This window comes from Lentinula edodes (assembly GCF_021015755.1).
Source record: "Lentinula edodes strain Le(Bin) 0899 ss11 chromosome Unknown C8R40scaffold_36, whole genome shotgun sequence".
Lineage (NCBI taxonomy): Eukaryota > Fungi > Basidiomycota > Agaricomycetes > Agaricales > Omphalotaceae > Lentinula > Lentinula edodes.
The window spans coordinates 132,017-151,574 of record NW_025764342.1 but is presented as its reverse complement, the minus strand read 5'-3'; the positions used below and the strand labels follow the sequence as shown (position 1 = coordinate 151,574).

General features: G+C 47.3%; 7 protein-coding genes across 7 annotated transcripts; 4 read left to right on the top strand and 3 right to left on the bottom strand.

The window, feature by feature from the left end:
* Positions 1-11: 11 nt before the first annotated feature.
* C8R40DRAFT_1152397 (transmembrane amino acid transporter protein-domain-containing protein) lies at positions 12-3,052 on the bottom strand. Its single transcript, XM_046229567.1, has 11 exons — positions 2,486-3,052; positions 2,189-2,423; positions 1,901-2,131; positions 1,799-1,845; positions 1,625-1,743; positions 1,412-1,574; positions 1,147-1,353; positions 866-1,091; positions 588-817; positions 397-535; positions 12-335 (listed from the first exon to the last, which is right to left on the bottom strand). The coding sequence occupies exons 1-11, from the start codon at positions 2,980-2,982 to the stop codon at positions 273-275; spliced, it is 2,157 nt and encodes a 718-aa protein (XP_046082691.1). The 5' UTR covers positions 2,983-3,052; the 3' UTR covers positions 12-272.
* C8R40DRAFT_1121222 (uncharacterized protein) lies at positions 3,053-7,157 on the top strand. Its single transcript, XM_046228794.1, has 5 exons — positions 3,053-3,337; positions 3,390-3,714; positions 3,768-5,638; positions 5,689-5,835; positions 5,891-7,157. Exons 2-5 carry the CDS (start codon positions 3,501-3,503, stop codon positions 6,722-6,724), a joined length of 3,066 nt encoding a protein of 1,021 aa, XP_046082690.1. The 5' UTR covers positions 3,053-3,337; positions 3,390-3,500; the 3' UTR covers positions 6,725-7,157.
* An 803-nt stretch (positions 7,158-7,960) lies between these two features.
* Positions 7,961-8,666, top strand: C8R40DRAFT_1072350 (uncharacterized protein; the record flags this gene model as incomplete). The annotated part of the gene is made up of 3 exons (XM_046226451.1): positions 7,961-8,187; positions 8,252-8,505; positions 8,569-8,666. 3 exons carry the CDS (start codon positions 7,961-7,963, stop codon positions 8,664-8,666), a joined length of 579 nt encoding a protein of 192 aa, XP_046082689.1.
* Positions 8,331-10,066, top strand: C8R40DRAFT_544510 (uncharacterized protein). The gene is made up of 5 exons (XM_046235400.1): positions 8,331-8,505; positions 8,557-8,661; positions 8,713-8,742; positions 8,855-8,887; positions 8,962-10,066. The coding sequence occupies exons 2-5, from the start codon at positions 8,659-8,661 to the stop codon at positions 9,700-9,702; spliced, it is 807 nt and encodes a 268-aa protein (XP_046082688.1). The 5' UTR covers positions 8,331-8,505; positions 8,557-8,658; the 3' UTR covers positions 9,703-10,066.
* A 1,045-nt stretch (positions 10,067-11,111) lies between these two features.
* C8R40DRAFT_1072348 (uncharacterized protein) lies at positions 11,112-12,967 on the top strand (the record flags this gene model as incomplete). Its single annotated transcript, XM_046226450.1, has 2 exons — positions 11,112-12,215; positions 12,278-12,967. The coding sequence occupies 2 exons, from the start codon at positions 11,112-11,114 to the stop codon at positions 12,965-12,967; spliced, it is 1,794 nt and encodes a 597-aa protein (XP_046082687.1).
* A 2,179-nt stretch (positions 12,968-15,146) lies between these two features.
* On the bottom strand, positions 15,147-16,354 carry C8R40DRAFT_1054228 (glycoside hydrolase family 43 protein; the record flags this gene model as incomplete). The annotated part of the gene is made up of 5 exons (XM_046224918.1): positions 15,147-15,384; positions 15,435-15,613; positions 15,672-15,795; positions 15,844-15,977; positions 16,043-16,354. The coding sequence occupies 5 exons, from the start codon at positions 16,352-16,354 to the stop codon at positions 15,147-15,149; spliced, it is 987 nt and encodes a 328-aa protein (XP_046082686.1).
* Positions 16,355-17,177: 823 nt separating this feature from the next.
* C8R40DRAFT_544930 (uncharacterized protein) lies at positions 17,178-18,850 on the bottom strand. Its single transcript, XM_046235403.1, has 3 exons — positions 18,769-18,850; positions 17,473-18,719; positions 17,178-17,419 (listed from the first exon to the last, which is right to left on the bottom strand). Exons 2-3 carry the CDS (start codon positions 18,533-18,535, stop codon positions 17,289-17,291), a joined length of 1,194 nt encoding a protein of 397 aa, XP_046082685.1. The 5' UTR covers positions 18,536-18,719; positions 18,769-18,850; the 3' UTR covers positions 17,178-17,288.
* Between the last annotated feature and the right edge of the window lie 708 nt (positions 18,851-19,558).

The following is a 19,558-nucleotide window of genomic DNA, read 5'->3' as shown; positions in this document are numbered from 1 at the left end:
TGTGAGCGAGGAAAAAAGTATTCAACACATACATATGTATGCTAAATCATAAGCCAATGAGGCGTTCAAGCCATACGTCACCGAAAGTAAGGTACTTAGCCTGTCCTAATACTTAGTACAGATTGAGAATAAAGGAAAACAAAGAATTTTAAAAAAGAACGTGTCAGAATTCAAGAAAAGTGCATGTTAGATACAAGTTGTGGTAGGATGCATGAGTACTATAACAGTGTATTGAACTAGTAAGAAACCAGAAGAAAAACCTTCGCTTGTTCTCAAACTCTTGGAGGACCACACACTCCGACTGGCGACCCGCTCACTTCAGGCTCAACCATCAACTGGAAAGGGCAGAGAATTAAAACTCTGCCAATATAGACAAAACAAGATCAAAGAACATGCCTTAATGGTTTGCACGGTGGTAAACGCTGCTGCTACCAATCCAAAAACAATCATAGCGATATCTGCGAGTTTCTTCCTACGGGTGTGCGCACAGGCTTTATAGTGCAGCATCGCGGGGTATACATAACACAATGGAACACTGGACTAAAGCTCAATGGACGTTAACCAGAGACAATTGATACCGGGCTTACCAAGCAAAACAACCCACAAAAGCGACAAACTTGTCGAGATCCTTAGCCCCCAATGTCGAGATGCAGCCAGTCACAATTACAGTGGCAAACCGAAACAGGTTCTTCGTCCATTTGACGCGGGTATCGGACTTGCCACTGCGAGTAAATAATCCATTTTCCATGATTCTGATAGCTGGGAATAGTTGAAGAGGAACAGATAGTAGTATTGCGAGAGAGTAGAAGATTTGGACCTGGCTCTTTGATGAGCAAAAATAAGTGAAAGTGAAGAATACACTCACGATTTGAAGCATTCTACTTCCTGGGTGCACCTCATTGAGATTGACCAGGATGACGGTTTGGACATCCGAGCCAAATGTTAAATAGGCTAGAACACCAGCACCTCCAAAGAGTATCAACAGGAATGCCATGACTCCGGTTAGGACAGCAGGGAACTTGTGCGGCTCGCGCATGGAGTCAACGATGGGAACAATGAGTCCTATGCCTTCAAAGGAAAAGACTGCCGTTCTGAGTGGGAAAATGGCTGAATGAACTGATTTACGAATAAAATTGAAACACTTACCCCACGAACAGTGAAAAATCCTTTGGGTTGAACAACCGAACGTCTCGTGTTCCTCGTTCTATGACCAAACCGATCTCGCTGCCGAAGATATAAACCAGGCCAAATAAGATAAAAGCATCTGCTACCAAAGCCGTTGTGCTGAGCTTGACAATATCACGTATCAAGGCCAATGGAAGCAAGATGATGGACTGCATTATAATGAAGTACCTAACCAATGCCATTAGTGCATATCGTCAAGAGAAAAAATTAAAGATCTGACACATACTTCACGGGTACGTACTGGACACAATCAGTAACACTACTGACGAAGGCTTGGAGGTTTTCTGAGACGAAAATCATGTAGGCGCCAACGAAACCGATTTGTGAAAGCACAATGGAGCTAAGAATGAGATGCCGCATCCATGGTCCATATAGAGCACCGCCAATGTCTATCTCGAAGAATTCGTCATCAAGTTTACTGATTCAACAATACACGAACCTCCGAAGCTTCCGGGAACGGCAAGTTTAGCACGAACCAGAAGAAGAAAGGAATGAAGCGAGATGACGGCGATGAAAATGAAGAGAAGGGAGGAGAAGAGTATTCCCCCATTCATAAATCTATTTACATCCCATTGAGCACACTATAACAGACATTGAAGAAAATGGTACTCACGCCTTTCCTAAGAATAGAACACCGGTCCCAACAAATCCCTTCAACAACTACACAAAGGTCAAAGTTCAACGGTTACTCAATTATGAGCGAAAGATAGCCTACCATCAGAACCGCTTGTCCAACAGTCGCATTCCCTGTGGACATGGACGCTGTCCGCCTCCTTGATCTAGAACGAGACCTTGACTTATTTCCTAATAACGGCGACGACTCTGTAGCAGCTAGATCACCAAATCCGACAGATGGTGCGACAGAAGACGAGGGCTGTGCAAACACGCCCTCTGAATCTTCTTCATCCTTGTCATCCTCTTCATCTTCTTCTAGATCCTCTCCGGCCTAGCGAGGTAAGAGGAGTTTGAGTCGGGATGAACATCCATCCTAAAGGGAACTCACGAAATGACCAAAGAGAAACAAAAAGTCGATGAAGTTGTTAACGAATACTCTTGGCTCTTCACCTCCATCCTCATTGCCTGCGCGAAGCAAAACGTAATTACGTCTGAAACCTCCAGGTTCATGTATGTGTTCAAATGCGGGATCTGGGGCAGGACGAGCAGCGGCCGAGAAAGACGCTGAGCGAACACGACGAGCTTGTCGTTGCGCATTAAGATGCCATTTGTAGATGTCGTGTCTAGGTAGGCCATAGGTTAGGATAGGTCATGCAGAACGAGCAGTATATAAAACTAGACACACGTTACATCTGCACCAGAGGAAGCATAGGGCACAGGAAATGGTTCGCTTTCTTCCCTGGCAATTCGACCACTTCCAGAAGAGCGCCTCGTCTGAGATACAGGCTCTGATAAAGATGTGACCTCCGGGTTTTCTCTCCGTTCGCGTTCTCTCTCCCCCTTTGAAACCAGATGCCTTCTTAAAATCTTGGCCTTTTCTTCGTCAGGCAAGTCGTCCAAATCCAGAGGCAGGTTCAGCGGGCTATCTGTTCTACTAGGACCTGCGAGCTGTATTCTAGCCGTTGACGAAGATGCAGGAGTACCTTCCACGAGTTGTCCTAACGGTACGGGTGATGACGTTCTAGGCGGAATATTTGGTGGAGGTATTGAGAGACCCACTGGAGGTGTACCAGATATGACTTGAGCCCTGAGGGCCCTGAGGTCTGGAGTCCCAGCAGGCGTAACAGACTGAGACTGTGAGCCACGTTTGGGAATCCCCACTGGCTTCGAAGGGGACGACATGATGGTCGGCTGTAAATATTTCTTATAAGGACTCGTGGGAAGAAGTGATCCTGTTCTTCAAAGTTCGTTTGCTCAGTGATCTCAATAAATCAGTCGCATTGTACAGTTCGTTGTTCTCGTTCTGTTAGTAGTACAGAAGCTCGAGCTGATGTGAGCACATGAGAAGATTGACACCTGTGCTCAGAAGGAATGTTTTGAACTTATTCACTTCCTCAAATTCGGATATGCATATGTACCCTTTCACGATGTTTCTGAACTGAAAGACTAAAAGACCAAAAGTTCGAGAAATCCGCTGTAGCCTGAGTATAAGTGGAGCCACACCCAATAATCCTTTACTTCGGGCAGGAACTCCATAGTACGCGTTGATTCTTTGCTGTATCACGAATGTACTTACCAGGTACTTACAGTAGAGGAAACCCAGGAAACTGCGCCATAGAGTATAGGTCGGTTCCAATCGGAATAGATTTCTCACGGGCTTGCACCTGTGTTCAGGACCACATCGACTTCTATCGATTTCAATGTCACCTAATCGTAATGGACCATTAAGCTTAGCACAAGCAGTGTCATCTGCGAAGGCATTCCAAGCAGAGGCTGGACCTTCAAGAGCAGGGGGAACAAATCCCAATAGCTTCAAAGCGCCTGCTCATAAGCATGCCCACCACCTTCATTCGATACCTCCTAGAGAGAAGAGTACACGGACTTTGATCATTGACCATATGTTATGGGTTCATGGTACGTTGTACAACTATGCGACTTCTTGCTACCAATCCACTATACATCTGTAGGACGAACGCGATTTGCACAGGCTCGAGCAGAATTAGGCATGTCAGATCGTACTGGTGGACCTACATCTTCCAATTATGCTCACAGAAGGAGGCCGGAGAATTATGAAGAGGAAGATGAGGCTGGGAGCGACGGAGAAGCGGTATTGGCTTTGAAAGCTCGGCGGGAACCCCAAGATGACGAAGAAGCTCGACTTCATGCTCAAGACTTACAGCTCGCCCGTAGCCTTCGTTTGAGGGCTGAGGGCTTGGAGAAAGTCATTAACTCAATGCTTGTTCAACCTCCGCCCGTCCATCTACATTTCGAAGATGATTTTTTTGTAGATCCTAACCAGCACATTCTACCAAACGGTGTCCGTCTCAGGCTCGCTCTCGGAACTCTTGTCAACGATTTTTTTGCGCGGCAGGCGCCTCCCCCTCCCTTTAGGCATAAGAAATTTGCTGCCGCTAGTATTTCCGCCAGCTCACCTATGACAACCAATACTTCTGACTCTTCCACGATCTCTGCCGGACTCCTCCCTCCTGCTCTGAATCCACTGGTTACAATCTCCGCCTACGGTGAACGGAAGGCTGCGAAGAGGGCTAGAAGGCAATTGAAAAGGGAATCTGCGTCTGCATCTGCTCACACCTCTCATCCGAGTCAACATTCACATACCATGTCCAATACTCAATACCCTTCATTGCTATCCAAACTTTCCTCCCGTACCCGTTCGCTTTATTTAGCCGGAACTGATCCCGAGACTGCTAACTCGCCACCCGCATTCAGATGTCCACGACATCTTCATACGGGATGCGAAATTTGCGTTGAAGCCAAGGAGGAATTCTCTGTCAAAGGCGCTGCGGGAAAAGGAAAAGGCAGAGATAGAGCGGGGTCCACTAGTACTTTCGCCGCACCATCTTGGCCTTCTACATCTTCTTCGATGGGTTTAGGTATACCTTCAAACCAGAAGGTAACACCGGTTGGAATTGCTCCCGACGGTGGAGGAGTGTCCGGCTATCAGGACCCCTCAATCGCGGGTGGCTGTAGTGTTGGTGTAGGCGAAGGTCTGCTGAAACCTTCAATGAATGGTAGTGTGCTACGTAGACGGACGGCTTCTCCGTACACTCGACGCTCCAGCCGTGGAGGTGGGGGAGAATCCGAAGCTGATTCTACCGGCTCGGGTTACACAAAGCTAAGCGAGCTCTTACCGAGATTCCTCCGACTTTCTGCACTGGTATCAACAGAGCTAGGTCGAGAAGTGAGAGAAGGAAGAGAAGGGAAGGATTCCGACGAGTTGAGAAGCTCTACCAGCAGCGGAAGCACCGGCGGAGGTACAACAAAACAGGGTGTTGGTGGTACCTTCGCGACTCTTGCCCCTTCTCGTGAATGGTATCATCTCTTGGCCGGTATTTTGACCCGTGCAGCTTTACAAGGATACCTTACCGCTGGCTGGAGGGGAGTGAATGCCGTAGAGTGTCTCATGGGTGTTGGGCTTGGTATCGATTTGCCTGGTGTTCGCAGCACGTTTGGAGCAGAAATGAGAACCGGAGTTGGTGAATCTGTTACAGATCCCCCCAGGGAAGCTTCACCATCTTCCTCTGCAGAGGAGGTGGATGCAGACGGCAACTTTGAAGCCGAGACGGACATATTCGCCGAAGATGAAGATCTGTTCAAGGAGTTTGATCCAGACGAATTGCCAAGCCTACAGCAAGCTGTCGCCATTCTGTTTCCTTCTCTTGGGCTTATAGGAAATGCCGAAAGTGAAGATAGATGGTCAGATGGAGACTTCCGCAACCACGGTGAATTGACTAAAACTTACACAACGCGACGAACGAGGCAGCCTAATGCCGCTGAAATCGAGTTCGCCACCGGAATGAATGAAAGAATGAGAAGTGTGAGGATTTTATCACTCATATATACACTTCATACTCATTGCTGCCTCAGTTTCTCGAAATACCAGACTCAACACCTGACCTTTCAACACATATGGAGGACCTTGCTTGGACATATCCTGCAGAACCGGTAGAACGGGCAGCCGTCAGATTTTGCGAAGCTGTCGCTGGTTGGCGAGGAAAGCCAGAATTAGAAGGGGTGAGCTTATTGTCTAATTGATCTTGAGAGTACCTAATCATAGTGGTTTGCGTAGTACAAAAAGAAGCCCCCTCGAACATGGCCCTCGACACCTTCCGCGTCTTCGAACAATCAAACTGGAACTTCTAACATGGCATCGACTTCTCTAACGATGGATTCTCTTGTTCATTCCAATCCTACGACACCAACCTTGTCACATCCTATACCACCGCGATCGACAAGTCAAGACCACCCGCAATCTACGAGCTCAAAGAAGCCGTCTATTGATCTGTATTTCATTCATCCATCTGTAAATCCCTCGTTCAGCTTTGGCACTGGGAGTGCAGATAACGCTGTGAACACAGTCTCCCGCGAAAATTACAATAACGTTTACAACCATGTAACAAATTTGACTTCTGCTCAATCTCTTCCCCGATCGGACACTAGGCAGAACCCACGAGAACAGTCATTCTCCGCTCCCATTTCTACACCGATATACTCTACGTCCTTACCAACCTCTCATCCTCAGTCGCGATCGAATTCGTTTCCCCAATCATACGTCGGTTCTTCCACCCAATATCAAGGGCGTCCTTCCGTTACTCCTAGATCCACATCGAATCCTATCCCTACACACGTCCCAACCCATCATAACATCCTGCCCGCATCCTCACCTCAATATCCTTACTACTCCCAAAATATGATATCCTCCCAGACAATGAGTCCATCTTCTGCCGGCACGGCACAACAACAGCAAATTCCTGTTTGGAATGCGGCCACGGGTGCTTGGATGCCGACAGCAACCTCTCAGGACATGAATCAGGCTTCCTCTACGGAGGTTGCCTCTGGTAAGCGGACGCGTTCTCCCGAGCGTGGTCAAGGTGCTGGCCCGAACGCTAAGAGACCCAAATGAAACATGCTCATCCGATCTGTTCCGCATCGCGAACTCGACAGTTTTCGTTGTGACCTGTCGTCAGAGTTCCTTAACTTTATTCAATGATATTTGCATGACATTAGTCTGTATTTTTAGCAGTTGATTTCGACTCTGTACTTATTGGTTCTCTCCCATTTTGTGTCTTCCCTCTGGCGTTCAGCTCTGCCTTTCTGCCGACCTTGTAGGATATCCTGTTTGTTGTGTTCTTCATCAGTACTTACCATCAGTACCTACTTTTGATCCCTGTACGAAATTGTAATTGTACGATCGTGCCAGAGAACTTTGTTGATCGTCGATATATGTATTATCATCAGGCCACCAACTCTACGCAAGACTTTACAGAGTTTTCCTGCTAGCCATACTATTGGCCAAGGAAGCTCATACATTTCCTGGGAAATAAAGGATACTTTGGGAATTTTGAGGGCCACACATACATTTGTCTTGAGAAGCTGGGAATTACCATATAAGAAAGAAAGGTCTTACTATAAGTAGCTTCCCATACTTGAGTAAATCAGATCAAGAATAAGTAGTGATTAAATAATTAGACAAACGGATCTACTCTAAGTACTGAAGGATACTATGACCGGGATAGGATAGAATTAGGATATGTAGATAGATTGTATATTTATCCGATTTTGGAGTTCAAATTCATGAATTCCCTCCATCGCCGCGACAACACGACCCTTTCCTTTCCTTCCCGAGGTATGATAGTGCAAGAGAACATTCAAGTAGTTAGTGACTCAAGATGAACTATTCTACATCACAAATTGTGGGCTTGTTGAAAAAACATCGCACCAGGCCCTCATTATAATCTGAAAGGCTTCATTGGGATGTAACCTGTCAGAAAGAAGACTCGGCTGGCGTGGCTGTGTATAGCCGGACCGAAGACCTAGATCTCGTTATGCCGAAAAATGCCGGGGTGCCAGGAGTCCCAAGGCACAGGGGGTTCCATCAGAGGATATCAGTCAGCCATTTCATCTTGCCACATCGTTCATCTTTTTTTTCTCTTCCCTTGTTCCTGACGAGTACATAACAGGGCAAGTTGAACGAAAGGGCTGTACCTTGTTCCTGCTTTTCTCCACGTTCCTAGTTCTCGAGAGCTCCACAACGACTCGCCGTCGACGCTGTACACTTTTTGTACCTGAAGTTTGTTGAATGGAATCTAACGTCAATAACAACCCCGTCGACTCCCCTGAAGCCAACCCGGATACCAAGATGGCTGTTACCTCCGCTACGTCCGCCATTAATCCTTCATCCGATCTTTCCAGTACGACGACAGTGACCAGTAAACGCTCGCGCCCCACACCCTCAAAAACTTTCCAATGTCGGAATTACGGTGACTGTCGGATGGTCTTTTCTCGTTCGGAGCATCTCGCAAGACATATCAGGAAACATACTGGAGAGCGACCGTTTACTTGTCACTGTGGAAAGAACTTCAGTCGGTGAGTTATCGTCCTCACAAGAGTACCCCTTATATCAACTCTCTCTCTCCGTCTCCGTCCACAGTCTGGATAACCTTCGACAGCATGCGCAGACCGTACACGCCGATAAAGCTGACCAGAATGAACGAATGATGCGTGAACTAGGTCGAGTGCATGCCACAATGGCCGCAGCGAATAAACAAGCGGCACAGGCCGCCGGAGTCCCTGCTCGCAGTTCTAGAGGATCTCAGGACTCTACTAGCAATAGCGCACGGCCAGGCCGTTCAAGAGCAAGACCTGGGACTTCGACGGGGTATGAAGGCGCTGGAGGTGCCGATGGTACGATTCATATCTTTCTTTTGTCGTTCATCTCGTTTATAGATTTTATAGCCATATATCCAGGTCTGGCGATGCCCGCGAATCAGCTTAATCTAACTGGATACCCTGATCTTCCTGATCCGTATCTAGTACGGAAAAAAGAGCAGCGCGAAGATGGTTAGCCCGCAGTTGTACCTCGATGTAAATCTAGTAACACAATTTGTTTAGGTTCCATTGACAGCGAAAACGGCAATACAGGTAAGCTAAGTCACCTTTTTCCTTACGCCGTCGTTGTACATTCGTTTGCCTTGCTTCACCTCATCTTTGGTGTTCAATATTACACTGATCTTACTTTCGCTTCCTTTGGTAGGATCCTACTCCAGAACGGAAAACACCTCAAACGGTGGGTATAATCGTTTCCACCCCCATCTTCATCACCCCTACAATAGTTATCCTTATAATTCATACAATTCTATTGCTTCTTCTTCTACAACCGCTTATCCTAACCGTTCCACCTCCACCTCCACACATGGTTACAACGGTGCGCCAACTGCCTCCTCTCCATCGTTATCCTCTTCCTCTTCCCCTTCGCCCGTCCAAGACATCGAGTCTTCACCCTCATTTAATACCGCAGGAGGAAACTTTCCTTACGACCACATCTCACACTTGCAACTTGGTTCCGCCAGCGCTAGCGCACCTTATCTGCCACTCGCAGGCATACCAATGACCCAGAGTCCAGTTTCGGAGATGCCTCCTCCAATGACCATTGAACTATCCGGTCCTGGTGGTCGGACTGTTTCCTCCCGCACTTCCCATCCGCACCTTCAGCATCTTCATATCCAACCGCAGCACCACCAACACCCTTCACATCCAGGAAGCCCGTTCCAATCTCCACCCCTGTCGGCATCACATTCTGGCTCAAGTGCCAGCGGTAGTGGAAGTGGTGGCTACTTCCCACTGGTACCGGTCGATTCGAACGAACGACATCGTTCGTCACATCACCATCACCACCAACAGCAATCGACATCGGTTCCTAATTCACCATTCGAAGCCACTTATCAGAATGGCAGCGGAGGTATGAATGGCTACGTGCATGCATATTCCCAGCAACCGCAGCGTGTAACCAATCAAGGGTATTCTTCGTCCGGAGCGTGGGCTGCTCAAGGAACTGTTCCTAGCGCTGGAGGAGGAGCACCCGTCGGTGGATACTGGGCATGAGTTATTCGTTCTTTTCCTACTGATCTCTCTCTTTTGACTCTTTTTGGTCGCCTTGTCCTCTCCATTCTTTTTAACTTTCGTTTTGCCTTCGTTCGTTTGCTTTCATTCTTCCAAATTCATTGTTTTCTTGGGATCTTGCAGTCATTACTGGGCCGTTTGTATCTATAATCTAATATTTTCCTGCGTACACGTTACTTATCTTCGTTGCTCCTATCATTCTAACACGCCATATGTGAATTTATTTTCCTATATATTTTTTCTTCAAACCCATCTGTCCTCTCGTTTTTCTCGGCTTTGTGTGTACCTCTTTTTTGTCTTGCCACTATTGCCGCTTCCCTCGTTGGCTTTGCCGTTATATATACATATCTATCTACTTACTACGTGTCTGTATTACATCCAGCTTTTAGCTTTCGGTCTTGCGGCTCTTGGCTTTTGTGCTGCATGTTACCACTTAATTCCTTGTACATTTGATTTTCCTTATGTTTTTCTTTCGCTATTTGTGTTACATTACCAGATAACTTTATTCTTTCGACCTCCCTCATGCTCGTGCCCACCGATGCTGGATCCCGTCCTCCAATCAATGGAATTACACTGACATCAGGGTGAGTCGTCGGATCCCCTCCTCCCTCCCTCCACGCCATATCGCAACAATCTTTCTTTATCTCTTTCGCGATATTGTTCACTTCATCTATTTTATCCACCTTCTTGCGATCGGCTTGTCGATGAAATATCTCCACTGCTCCGCTCTTCTTTTATGTACATATTTCGGCTCTTTCTTTTGTCCAGGGAGGAGGGGTGAGGATGCCGGACTCTAGTCAGCCCAGCCCAAAGCCTCGAAGCATCGACGCAAACGCGGCTGCTGCAAGTTACGCCCTCATCAGTACTCCTGTCGCTTTCGTCGAGGCTCAGCCTTCTTTGGCTTCGAGCCGAGTAAATTCGATCAAGCGTGGGCCGCTGATGATGATTTGTAGATTCGATCTGAATCTTTCGTCTGCAACACGATATCAATATCCAGTCTATTTTCATGCATGCAGCAAGTTGTGTTATGCTGGAATGCTATCTTCGCTTTCACTGTCACGCCAGAGTGAAGGGACTGGCAACAGCTTGAGGAAAGGCAACGTCACGGCTTCGACACGCTATCAATGGTCACCCGAAATCAGATTCAATTCACCTTGCAATTTTTGTTTACCCTTCCTTTTGTGTCCTTTATTCCTTTACCTTAGTTCCCGTTGAATCCATCGTCCCTTGGTTAAGATAACATGCTAATTGATCGTCGTGTATAGGTCCTTATTCTCACCATGAACATTCGAACGTACGCCGTCAAGATCCTCGCCAACACTCTCATCATGACGATATGGACATCGACGCTGACAACACCACTAGACGGATGAGACAGCCTTTTCAGCAACATGACAGCGAAATTCCCAATGGATATTCCTTTCGGTCCTTTCGAGGCCCACAGCAATATCGATCCAGCAACTCCTCCTACTCTTCCCAACCTCAATACTCCCAATCCTCCCCTGGGGGAGGCAGTGGGATGTTCAGGTTCAATGTCCCCGACAATGGCTTCAGTTATTCTCGAGAACGTGAACACAATCCCTCGTACAGCAGAAGCCGACCTCCCACCGATACCACCGCTAGACCTGGAACCAGCACCAGACCTGCCACCGCGACAACGCTCCCCCCACTTGCAAGTATCGTTCCCAGCTCCATCGCGCCGCTCCCGCCCCCGCCAACATCGCACGCGCGTCCAGGGTCCAACGCCGGCTTCTCAGGACGACCCTTATCCAACGCAGGGTTCGGAGGAATCCTTGGTGGGTATGGAAGCTCATTCCCTTCCTTTGGACATACCGGGGCCCCGTTACCAACCTTATCGGGTTCCAAGAGCGCGAACGGGCTCAGGCTTCCACCACCCACCCCAAGCAATTTCGACCTCCGACCCGGATCTCGAGGCGGGTCATCACAAGGGACATTTGCCTACCGACCAGGAACAGCTCCCGCCTTGGGCCCAGGAACAACCTCAAACCATAACGGCTATGCTGGATATGGCATGGTATTCGGGTGGGAAGACGAGCGTTCCAGTGGAGAGTCGCCTTTCTCATTCAATGCCCCTCCACTCAGCTCATCCGGCAGCCGAAAACGCGGATTCTCAGCTGTTGACGAAGGAGAAGGGGATGATAGGGCCAGCGAATCACGCCCCCAATCCAGGAGACTTAGTGTTATGGAACTATGTGCCCCAGAAGATATACCCGGGCGCCCGGAATCATCATCTGGTTCAGGGATCCTTTTCACCCCAATCAGGGACAGAGAATATCCCTCAACAACTTCAGGGAGTAGGCCGGGAACAAGTGGCACGGGGCTCATTGTCCGCGGAGCTGCAGGACTCGCGCTTGGAGATCGGGAGAATGGCACAGGTAGCTCAACATCAAAGAACCATGAACTATTCTTACGGGCTGCGCCTGCAGCAGGAGGACCAACTTCGAAAAGCAAGAGAGAAAGTCCAGGCGGGACAGGTAAACTTTCAAAAATGTTTTTGTCATAATCCAACTTTTAATCCACATTCTTCACTCCACAGCAATCTACTACCCAAACAATGCATCTTCGAAACCCGCATCACCTAGACCATCTGCAACAATTCCGTCGCCGTTCCCTGCCAATGCCGCCAGGCCATCGAGTTCTGGGTCACACCGATCATGCAGCCCATCTCGCTCGCCCGTCGAGTCAGATAGACATGGGCATGGGCACGGGCACGTCTCCGGGTACGGTCAACATGGGCGGCAACGATCCGGATCTGGGTATAGACAATATGGCGTTATCGGCGGGGGACATGGCGCCGGGTATGGCAGCCCACTCTCAAATCCTGGACAACATACCTCAGAGCATGGCCTCGCCGCCCGGTCCCCCGGTTCTGATGCATCTGTCAGCCCTGCAACAAGCACAAGATCACCATTATCTGCAGGAAGTGCATCTCCCCCAAGCGCCGTCTCGACAGCAAGCGTTCATGCTTGGAGATGAGCATAGATTGCCTACTGAAACGAGAATGAGGACCGGCAGCTCTTATGGACGCCCGTTTCTTTCTCTCGAAACATCGTTGGAAGTGGACCCGTCAAAGCTCAGAATAGGCGCGGAAATTTCAACTGGATATGATTACTCGAATGTTGATCACAATGCACGGAAAATGGGTGATATTCGTGGTTTGGGATCGTCACGAGAAGATGATCCACCTGTACGGCTTGATACACGTGAACCTCCAGCTTATTCTTAGCAAGGACGCTGTATTTATTTCTTTGGGTTCTCATGCTCTTTTCTTTCTCGATACTTTATCTCAACCAATCTTCAAGTTCAGTCTTCGGTTGCATTGAACAATATACAGACAAGACATGTGGAACTTCTGTCTCTTTGCCTTTGTCACTCTTTGAGTTCTCCCGAATTGTGCTGTTCCTTGAATTCCCATCCACGAGCTACCCACGAGTACCAAGTTCCACAAGAAGGCTCGGATTATCGGGCAACGCCACCTTGGCATTCTATGTTTGGTGTTTGGTGTTTGAACTTTAGTTTACATAAGAATTTTCATACTCATTGCATGACTGACAGTTGGGTTTCTGGATAACATTACAATGCGAACCTCTAGGGAAGACTATGAAAGACTGCAGAGCTCTCCAGAGATCATCCTCCTTCTCTTCCGACATGTCGCACGGTCTGGGTAGGATATCAAAGGATATCGATCACACCAAGTTCAAATAATCGGTCATCTTTGAATACATACATACGTTGGACCTTCAGCTGAGAAGGGCTGATGTTGAAATTTCCAAGTGAACACTAAATTCTACTGAATTCCGTAGTATCCGTGTCAGGTACCGAGGAACCTCTCCTATGAGGACCCCGAGAACACCCACATTGAATGTTATTGAATATTACCTGTGCTAAGGGACGGAGAACATGCGAACGGAACGGTGACGGTGCCAACCTTAACAGACCCTAACATGAAAGACTCAATGAACCACGCACAACTCAATGAACATAGTCGGGACCGGAAACTATCATAAGCCACAGCCAGAGGTTTGATCCGGGTTTGACAGTTATTTCTTGCATGTTTGCGGCTTGGGGTATGCACCGTTTCGCATTTTGAAAGGAAATTAAGTGTCCTGGTCTGATAGTTAGTTGACTTGCAGATGGAAAATCAGGGCATACAATATATTCATAAGAGAGTCTGAGTGTCATATCTGATCTGCTCTTACATAGAGGCAGGCCGGCGTGTGCGGAATCCTGCACAGACTTCATAGTTTACGAGGCTGTTTCTACTTTAACAAAGTATGTAGAGGTCTATGAATTTTGAGTACTTGAAATACATTACAAACAAAAAACAACGAGTTGAATCTCGTTCATGGGTTCGTTGCTTTCGCTAAAGCATCTGCTGTTAGATGAATGCCGTTTCGGACATTTGTTGCTGCACAATTCCACCGAAATCATACAGCTGGGAAGAAACTGACTAAAACACACTTCCATCATCGCTGTTTGGAATTCTTATGGTGCAGTTCACTTAAACACTGCAAACTTTTTGCACGCGCCAAATCGGCCGGAGGCCAAAATTTTTTTTGTATGGGGACTGATCCACCCACTGATTTGTGGAACTTTTTGATATGCCAGATAGTGTCAGAGTGCATAGGGACAAAATTGACGATATAGCGCAGTAAATAATTCTATACAAACATTCATGTTCGATTTGGATTCGGAATTCGATGGAGATTTGATTAAAGATGTATCTTTCTGTGTACACGCGCCAAATTGGGAAGGACTTAAAAAAATATCTCATTCAGTTTTGAGGTTATCGAAAATCGGTCTGGGGGATTTGTTCCTATAATGAAAAGGAGTCGATTGGCCAAAGGGATAAGAAAAATCTCTTTTTTTGGGCGTGTAATAAAGTTTGCAAAAAGTTTGCAGTGTTTAAGTGAACTGCACCATACATCGCTTGGGACTATATCCCGATGAGAAAACATGCTTCGTGCACGGATGGGTGGGAGCCATCGTGAAAACTGCACATCTCGTTCTTAAGCGTCTTTTGCTAAGGCGTCTGTTGCATTACCAGAAATGCCGAGTCGGAAGGGGTGCCGCTTGGACGCTGCTGCAGCAAGGACATTGAAAGAAAACACTTCCTTTGTAGTTTCTGCAGTGCTCGGTACTACATCCCGATGAGAAGAATTATATCATATGTGTCAGCCGGAACGACTCAAATCCGAGGCTTGTCTGGGTCATTGATATGTATTCCCTGCCATCTGTTCTCCAAAGACATAGCATAGCCAGTTCGAAGCAGAGCAGATCAGTTCAATCAAGAGTACGCTTTCTAGATTGTGACCCATGTCCCATAAATAAATAAACGACGAGTAAGAAGGTATAGCCAGCTAACGACTTCACTTGCAAGAAAGGTAACTGCTCAGGCCGGAATCCTAGATTGAAATAGTAGTTCCCGAAAGGGTAATTTCTGCGGTATAAAGTTGTCTGGTATCCGAAGTAGTACCCAGGTCAGCGTGGAACACCAGTTTAGTACCGTCCGGGGTAATATCTGCGCCACCAGGTGCGTACAATTGCGCGAAGGGAGTTCCAGTGATCATCAACCACGGTTGTTTGGTGTATGGCCCTAGTACATTGGTCGCAGTTGCATACGAGACATCATATAAAGATGTACTACGGGACATTCAGTGAATAAGATGAAGGAGGTATGTATTGACACACACCTATAGCAGTTAGAGGAAAAAGTCAAAAAATAAACGCCTTCTGAACTGCGAGCGAGTGAAGGAGCTTCAATCAGGGGGCCGTCGTCATCGTCACGGTCAAGAATTTCGGTTGCGGTAGAGCCAACAGCGAATGCAGTTCCCTCGGCTGTTAATTGCTGAATCATAATAGGTGTGGGTACCTGTAAGGGCAGAGCATTGTCAGAATCCTCGAGAAAGGCAAACGCAAATGGATCTCACAATCGGAGCGACACCATTGTTGCAGCTTCCGCCATGACCGATGTTGTTGCCGTCTACTTTCCAGACCAGATAAAAGTCGCCATTAACATCATGGAAACCCGCGGGATCAATTGCACCTCCGGTACTGCGACGAGACTAAGTATTGGAACATGAAACGGGAGTAGGAGCATACGAAATGGGACAGACGAGGGGCTCCGTTTGGGGCGCGTATGGCCCTTCTACGTTGATAGATGTCGCCACTCCAACGCAATGGAAACCCGGGTTTGCTGCACTCTCACCGGCATAAAACAGCACATATCCTCCATCCTATCAACATGAAAACTTGGTCATGATTGGCTTGTATTTTAAAAAAAGGCGCAACCACGTACGACTGCGACAACATCTGGAGCCCAAATGGTGTTTGCAATAGTCCAAGCACCTACAGTAGGAAGTGCATCATGACTGAGATAAGTCCACGTATTGAAATCCGGAGATGTCGCTACAGGCACATTCAGACCGGCGCTCGTTGTGGAAAATGCGTAATAGGCGTCGGTGAAGATGACACTTGGGTCTGGAAAGTTCTGAGAAAAAACAGGTCCTGCTATCGACCGCTTTTCAAGAGATACTCCCAGAGCTGTTGCGCACCAAGTGAAAATGGCAAAATTAAGGAGCTTGATAACTCGATGAACACAGGAAGAGCGCATTTCGCAGTGGTCTGCAAGTTAAGGCTTCACACATGCTTCACAGCTTATATACATTATCAAGCGAATCGAATTCACGAGGGTTCAAATGCAACAACGTACACATGAAGATATTAATCCACAAAATGACTAGGTGGTGTGATGGATAGTGAATCGTGATTTCGTGTTATTGGATTTTGACCGCATAACGGATACAGAGCACGGCAAATAGAAGGATGTGCATCATGATCATTGATGAGACTGCAACAATCCGCAGGAAGGAAGGCTCAAGAAGGTATATAATCCTCGTGCTTTCGATGCCGTCCATGAGGTTCAGGATGGAGTAAGTAAAGAGAATAAAGACGGGGAAAAACCGGCGACGATGCCTGCCGAACCCAAAACGAATCTGGTCACTGAATCAGACGTTCATGAACGTTCATGGCTCAAAATATGGAGCCAAATTGGGTACTTTATCATCTATAGAAAACAACACCGACGTTTTTGCACAGCAAACCATACAAATGCGGGAAAGTAAAAGGTCATTATGAAGTAAAGGATCCAAGAAAAATGCCGACTCGACGGACGATAACAAACGAAAGCACAAATTCCAATGAGTTGACACGAAAAAAGCAGGATAAAATCTGTTGAAAACGAGCGGATGATCGACCGACTGATCGACCAACTGAGATGGATGGAGATGAGTATGATCATGAAGACGGATGGGTAAAAGATGCATGGCAACTGCAGGAAGAAGGAAAGCGCTATTGGATACAGCAGGTTCGAGCGTTCATTAAAACCAAAGGATACAGGGTATGTAATGCAAGCTTGTGGGGGTATAGGGGATCAATAAAACTATAAAGAACGTATAATTCAATTATCAGCTGTTGAATAAGGCAAGTATGGAGATCGACATTAAAAATGTGCTGAGGGACCAGAAAATAGAGTAGATTTTGATTCTCTATAACCGTTTGCGAACTGCCCGACCAGCGCAAATGGTTTCATGTCGAGCATGAGTTCCTCTAGTAGTGAAGGTATTTCCACACTTCTGACATTCATGTGGACGCCTGTTCGAATGAGAATTCATATGATCTTGAAGAAATCAAATTGTAAGTATGTTTTATTGAAAGATGGATTGGACTTACTCTGGAGATTGTGCTTCGCAGTAAAACGGTGGTTGCATATATCACATTTGAACTTGGCCTCATTCTTCCGGCGCGCCTTGCTCGCCTCCACAATCTTGTTGGAGCCCACTACCGTTTTAAACTCTGCGGGAGCAGGGGCAGAGTGAACTCCTTCTATGGGAACGTTTATCATCATTGAGCTATCCGGATATGATGGTCCTGCTTCATCCACCTCCTTGGCAGGCTTCAACAAGCCTGGGTATTTTCGAGGAACAGTAGGTGCGCGTCTACGACGATTTTGACCAATCGGATCACTAATGGCACGGTGCAGACGGTCAGAAGCATTTGACGATGATTCAGGTAGTGGAGAAGCACTGCGGCTACCACTGGGGCTGCGACTTCCGGCGAAGCTGTGCCTCCGCGCAACACCGCCGCTGTATTGAACAGGTATCAATTCGGGCTCTGAGTCGTGACCTTGTATAGTGATTGGTAGTGAAAGTTGAGACGATCCGCTGCTGGATGATATGCCAGGTGAAAAGAAAGGGTCGACCGCACCGACAAGAGAGTGAGGGGAAGTGGTAGCTGAGAAGAAATCAACGTGGCTCGAAGGAGACTGTGGGGAGTTAGATGAAGTTGAGGTTGGTGACAGAAAGTCTGATTGAGGCGAGCTAGTCGAAGGTAACATTGTCAACGAATCACTGTTATTTAACTGTGTCTGCACTGTTGGACCAAAGTTAAGATAAGGGGCATGAGTAAAATCAAGTTGCTGATACGGCGACGTTGGAGACGGTTCGCGAGATTGAGAAGAGTGTCGGCTCGAGAAATCACCAGTCGGACTAAAGCGCTTTCGACCTCGGATACTATCCTGTTGGATGCCAGTGTGACTATGACTTCTTCGGTGTGCATCCCGTCGTTGAAGAGAAGAAGGAACAGTGAGATGAGTCGAGAGACTTCTTCCGTGAGAATGAGATGGGGGTGGACCTATAGGCGGCGAATAGACAGCCTGGTTCATATTCCACTGAGTTTCGTCAAATGAGGAATTCAGTACATGAGGATCAAATGAAGGATCAAATGAAGTTCCCATAAGATTACTAGCTGCGTCGCTCTGCACAGACGATGACCATTGCGGTATTTGTGAAATTTGTTCGACATAATCGCTTGTGTGTTGAAAGAGAGTGTAATCATCGATCACAGATTGAGTGGTGGAAGAATATGTTTGTGTGCTCTCAACAAGGGAGGCCACATCTGTAAAAGAAGAAGATCGCGGTCTAGAGCCCAGTTCATTAGGTGAATCTGTACTCCGAGTGAAGGAGTTACTCCGTTGTCGGTATAAAGCCGGACCCGCCACGTTATCATCTGACAGAATGATGTTGTTGAAAGATGTGTTCAACGGGGAAAGAGAAGGAGAGGAAGGAGATGGAGATGAGGATTGAACAGAAGGGCTCCAGGCGGAAGAGCCATCGCTCCAGCCGTCTGAAAAGACTAAATTTGGCGATCAGCCGAGGTGCTTCGAAGCGGAGAACGGTACCTTTACCATCTCCTTCGAACGAAGATGCTGGACTCCAGGCAGGATCAATAGGAGAGCTCTGATCATTGGGGGCAAGGAATACGTTGCCAGCAGATCCTGTGCAAGAAAATCAACGACTTGAGACCAGATAACTAGGCAATGTACGCAAACCTTCGCGCAAACCTGCCGTTATGAGCGGTGATATTTGGCCAGTCGAAGAAGACTGGTCAAAAGACGCGGAGAAAAGGCTTTGGTCAAAGCTAGCAGATGATGTACCAGGAATGTTCATCGAAGACGGGGAAACTTCCGGGTACATTTGTAGAAAAAGAGCTTGCAGTTCTGGGCTATGTTCGTGAAACGTACTATTTAAGCTAAGAGATGTGCTAAGATAAGGTCGACATTGACTTTGGGACGGTGAAAGAAGAAGCTTACTACCCGCCGTCAATCAAATCTCCCTGCTCATCTTCTGGGGGTGCCTCGACAAATATTGTCGGGGCTTCAAGATCTTGACTGTGACTCATAGAAGGCGGGCAGTGAGAGCGATGGTGGTGGGTATGATTCAAGAGTCAGATATGCGGGAAATAACGAGGCGGTCTTATA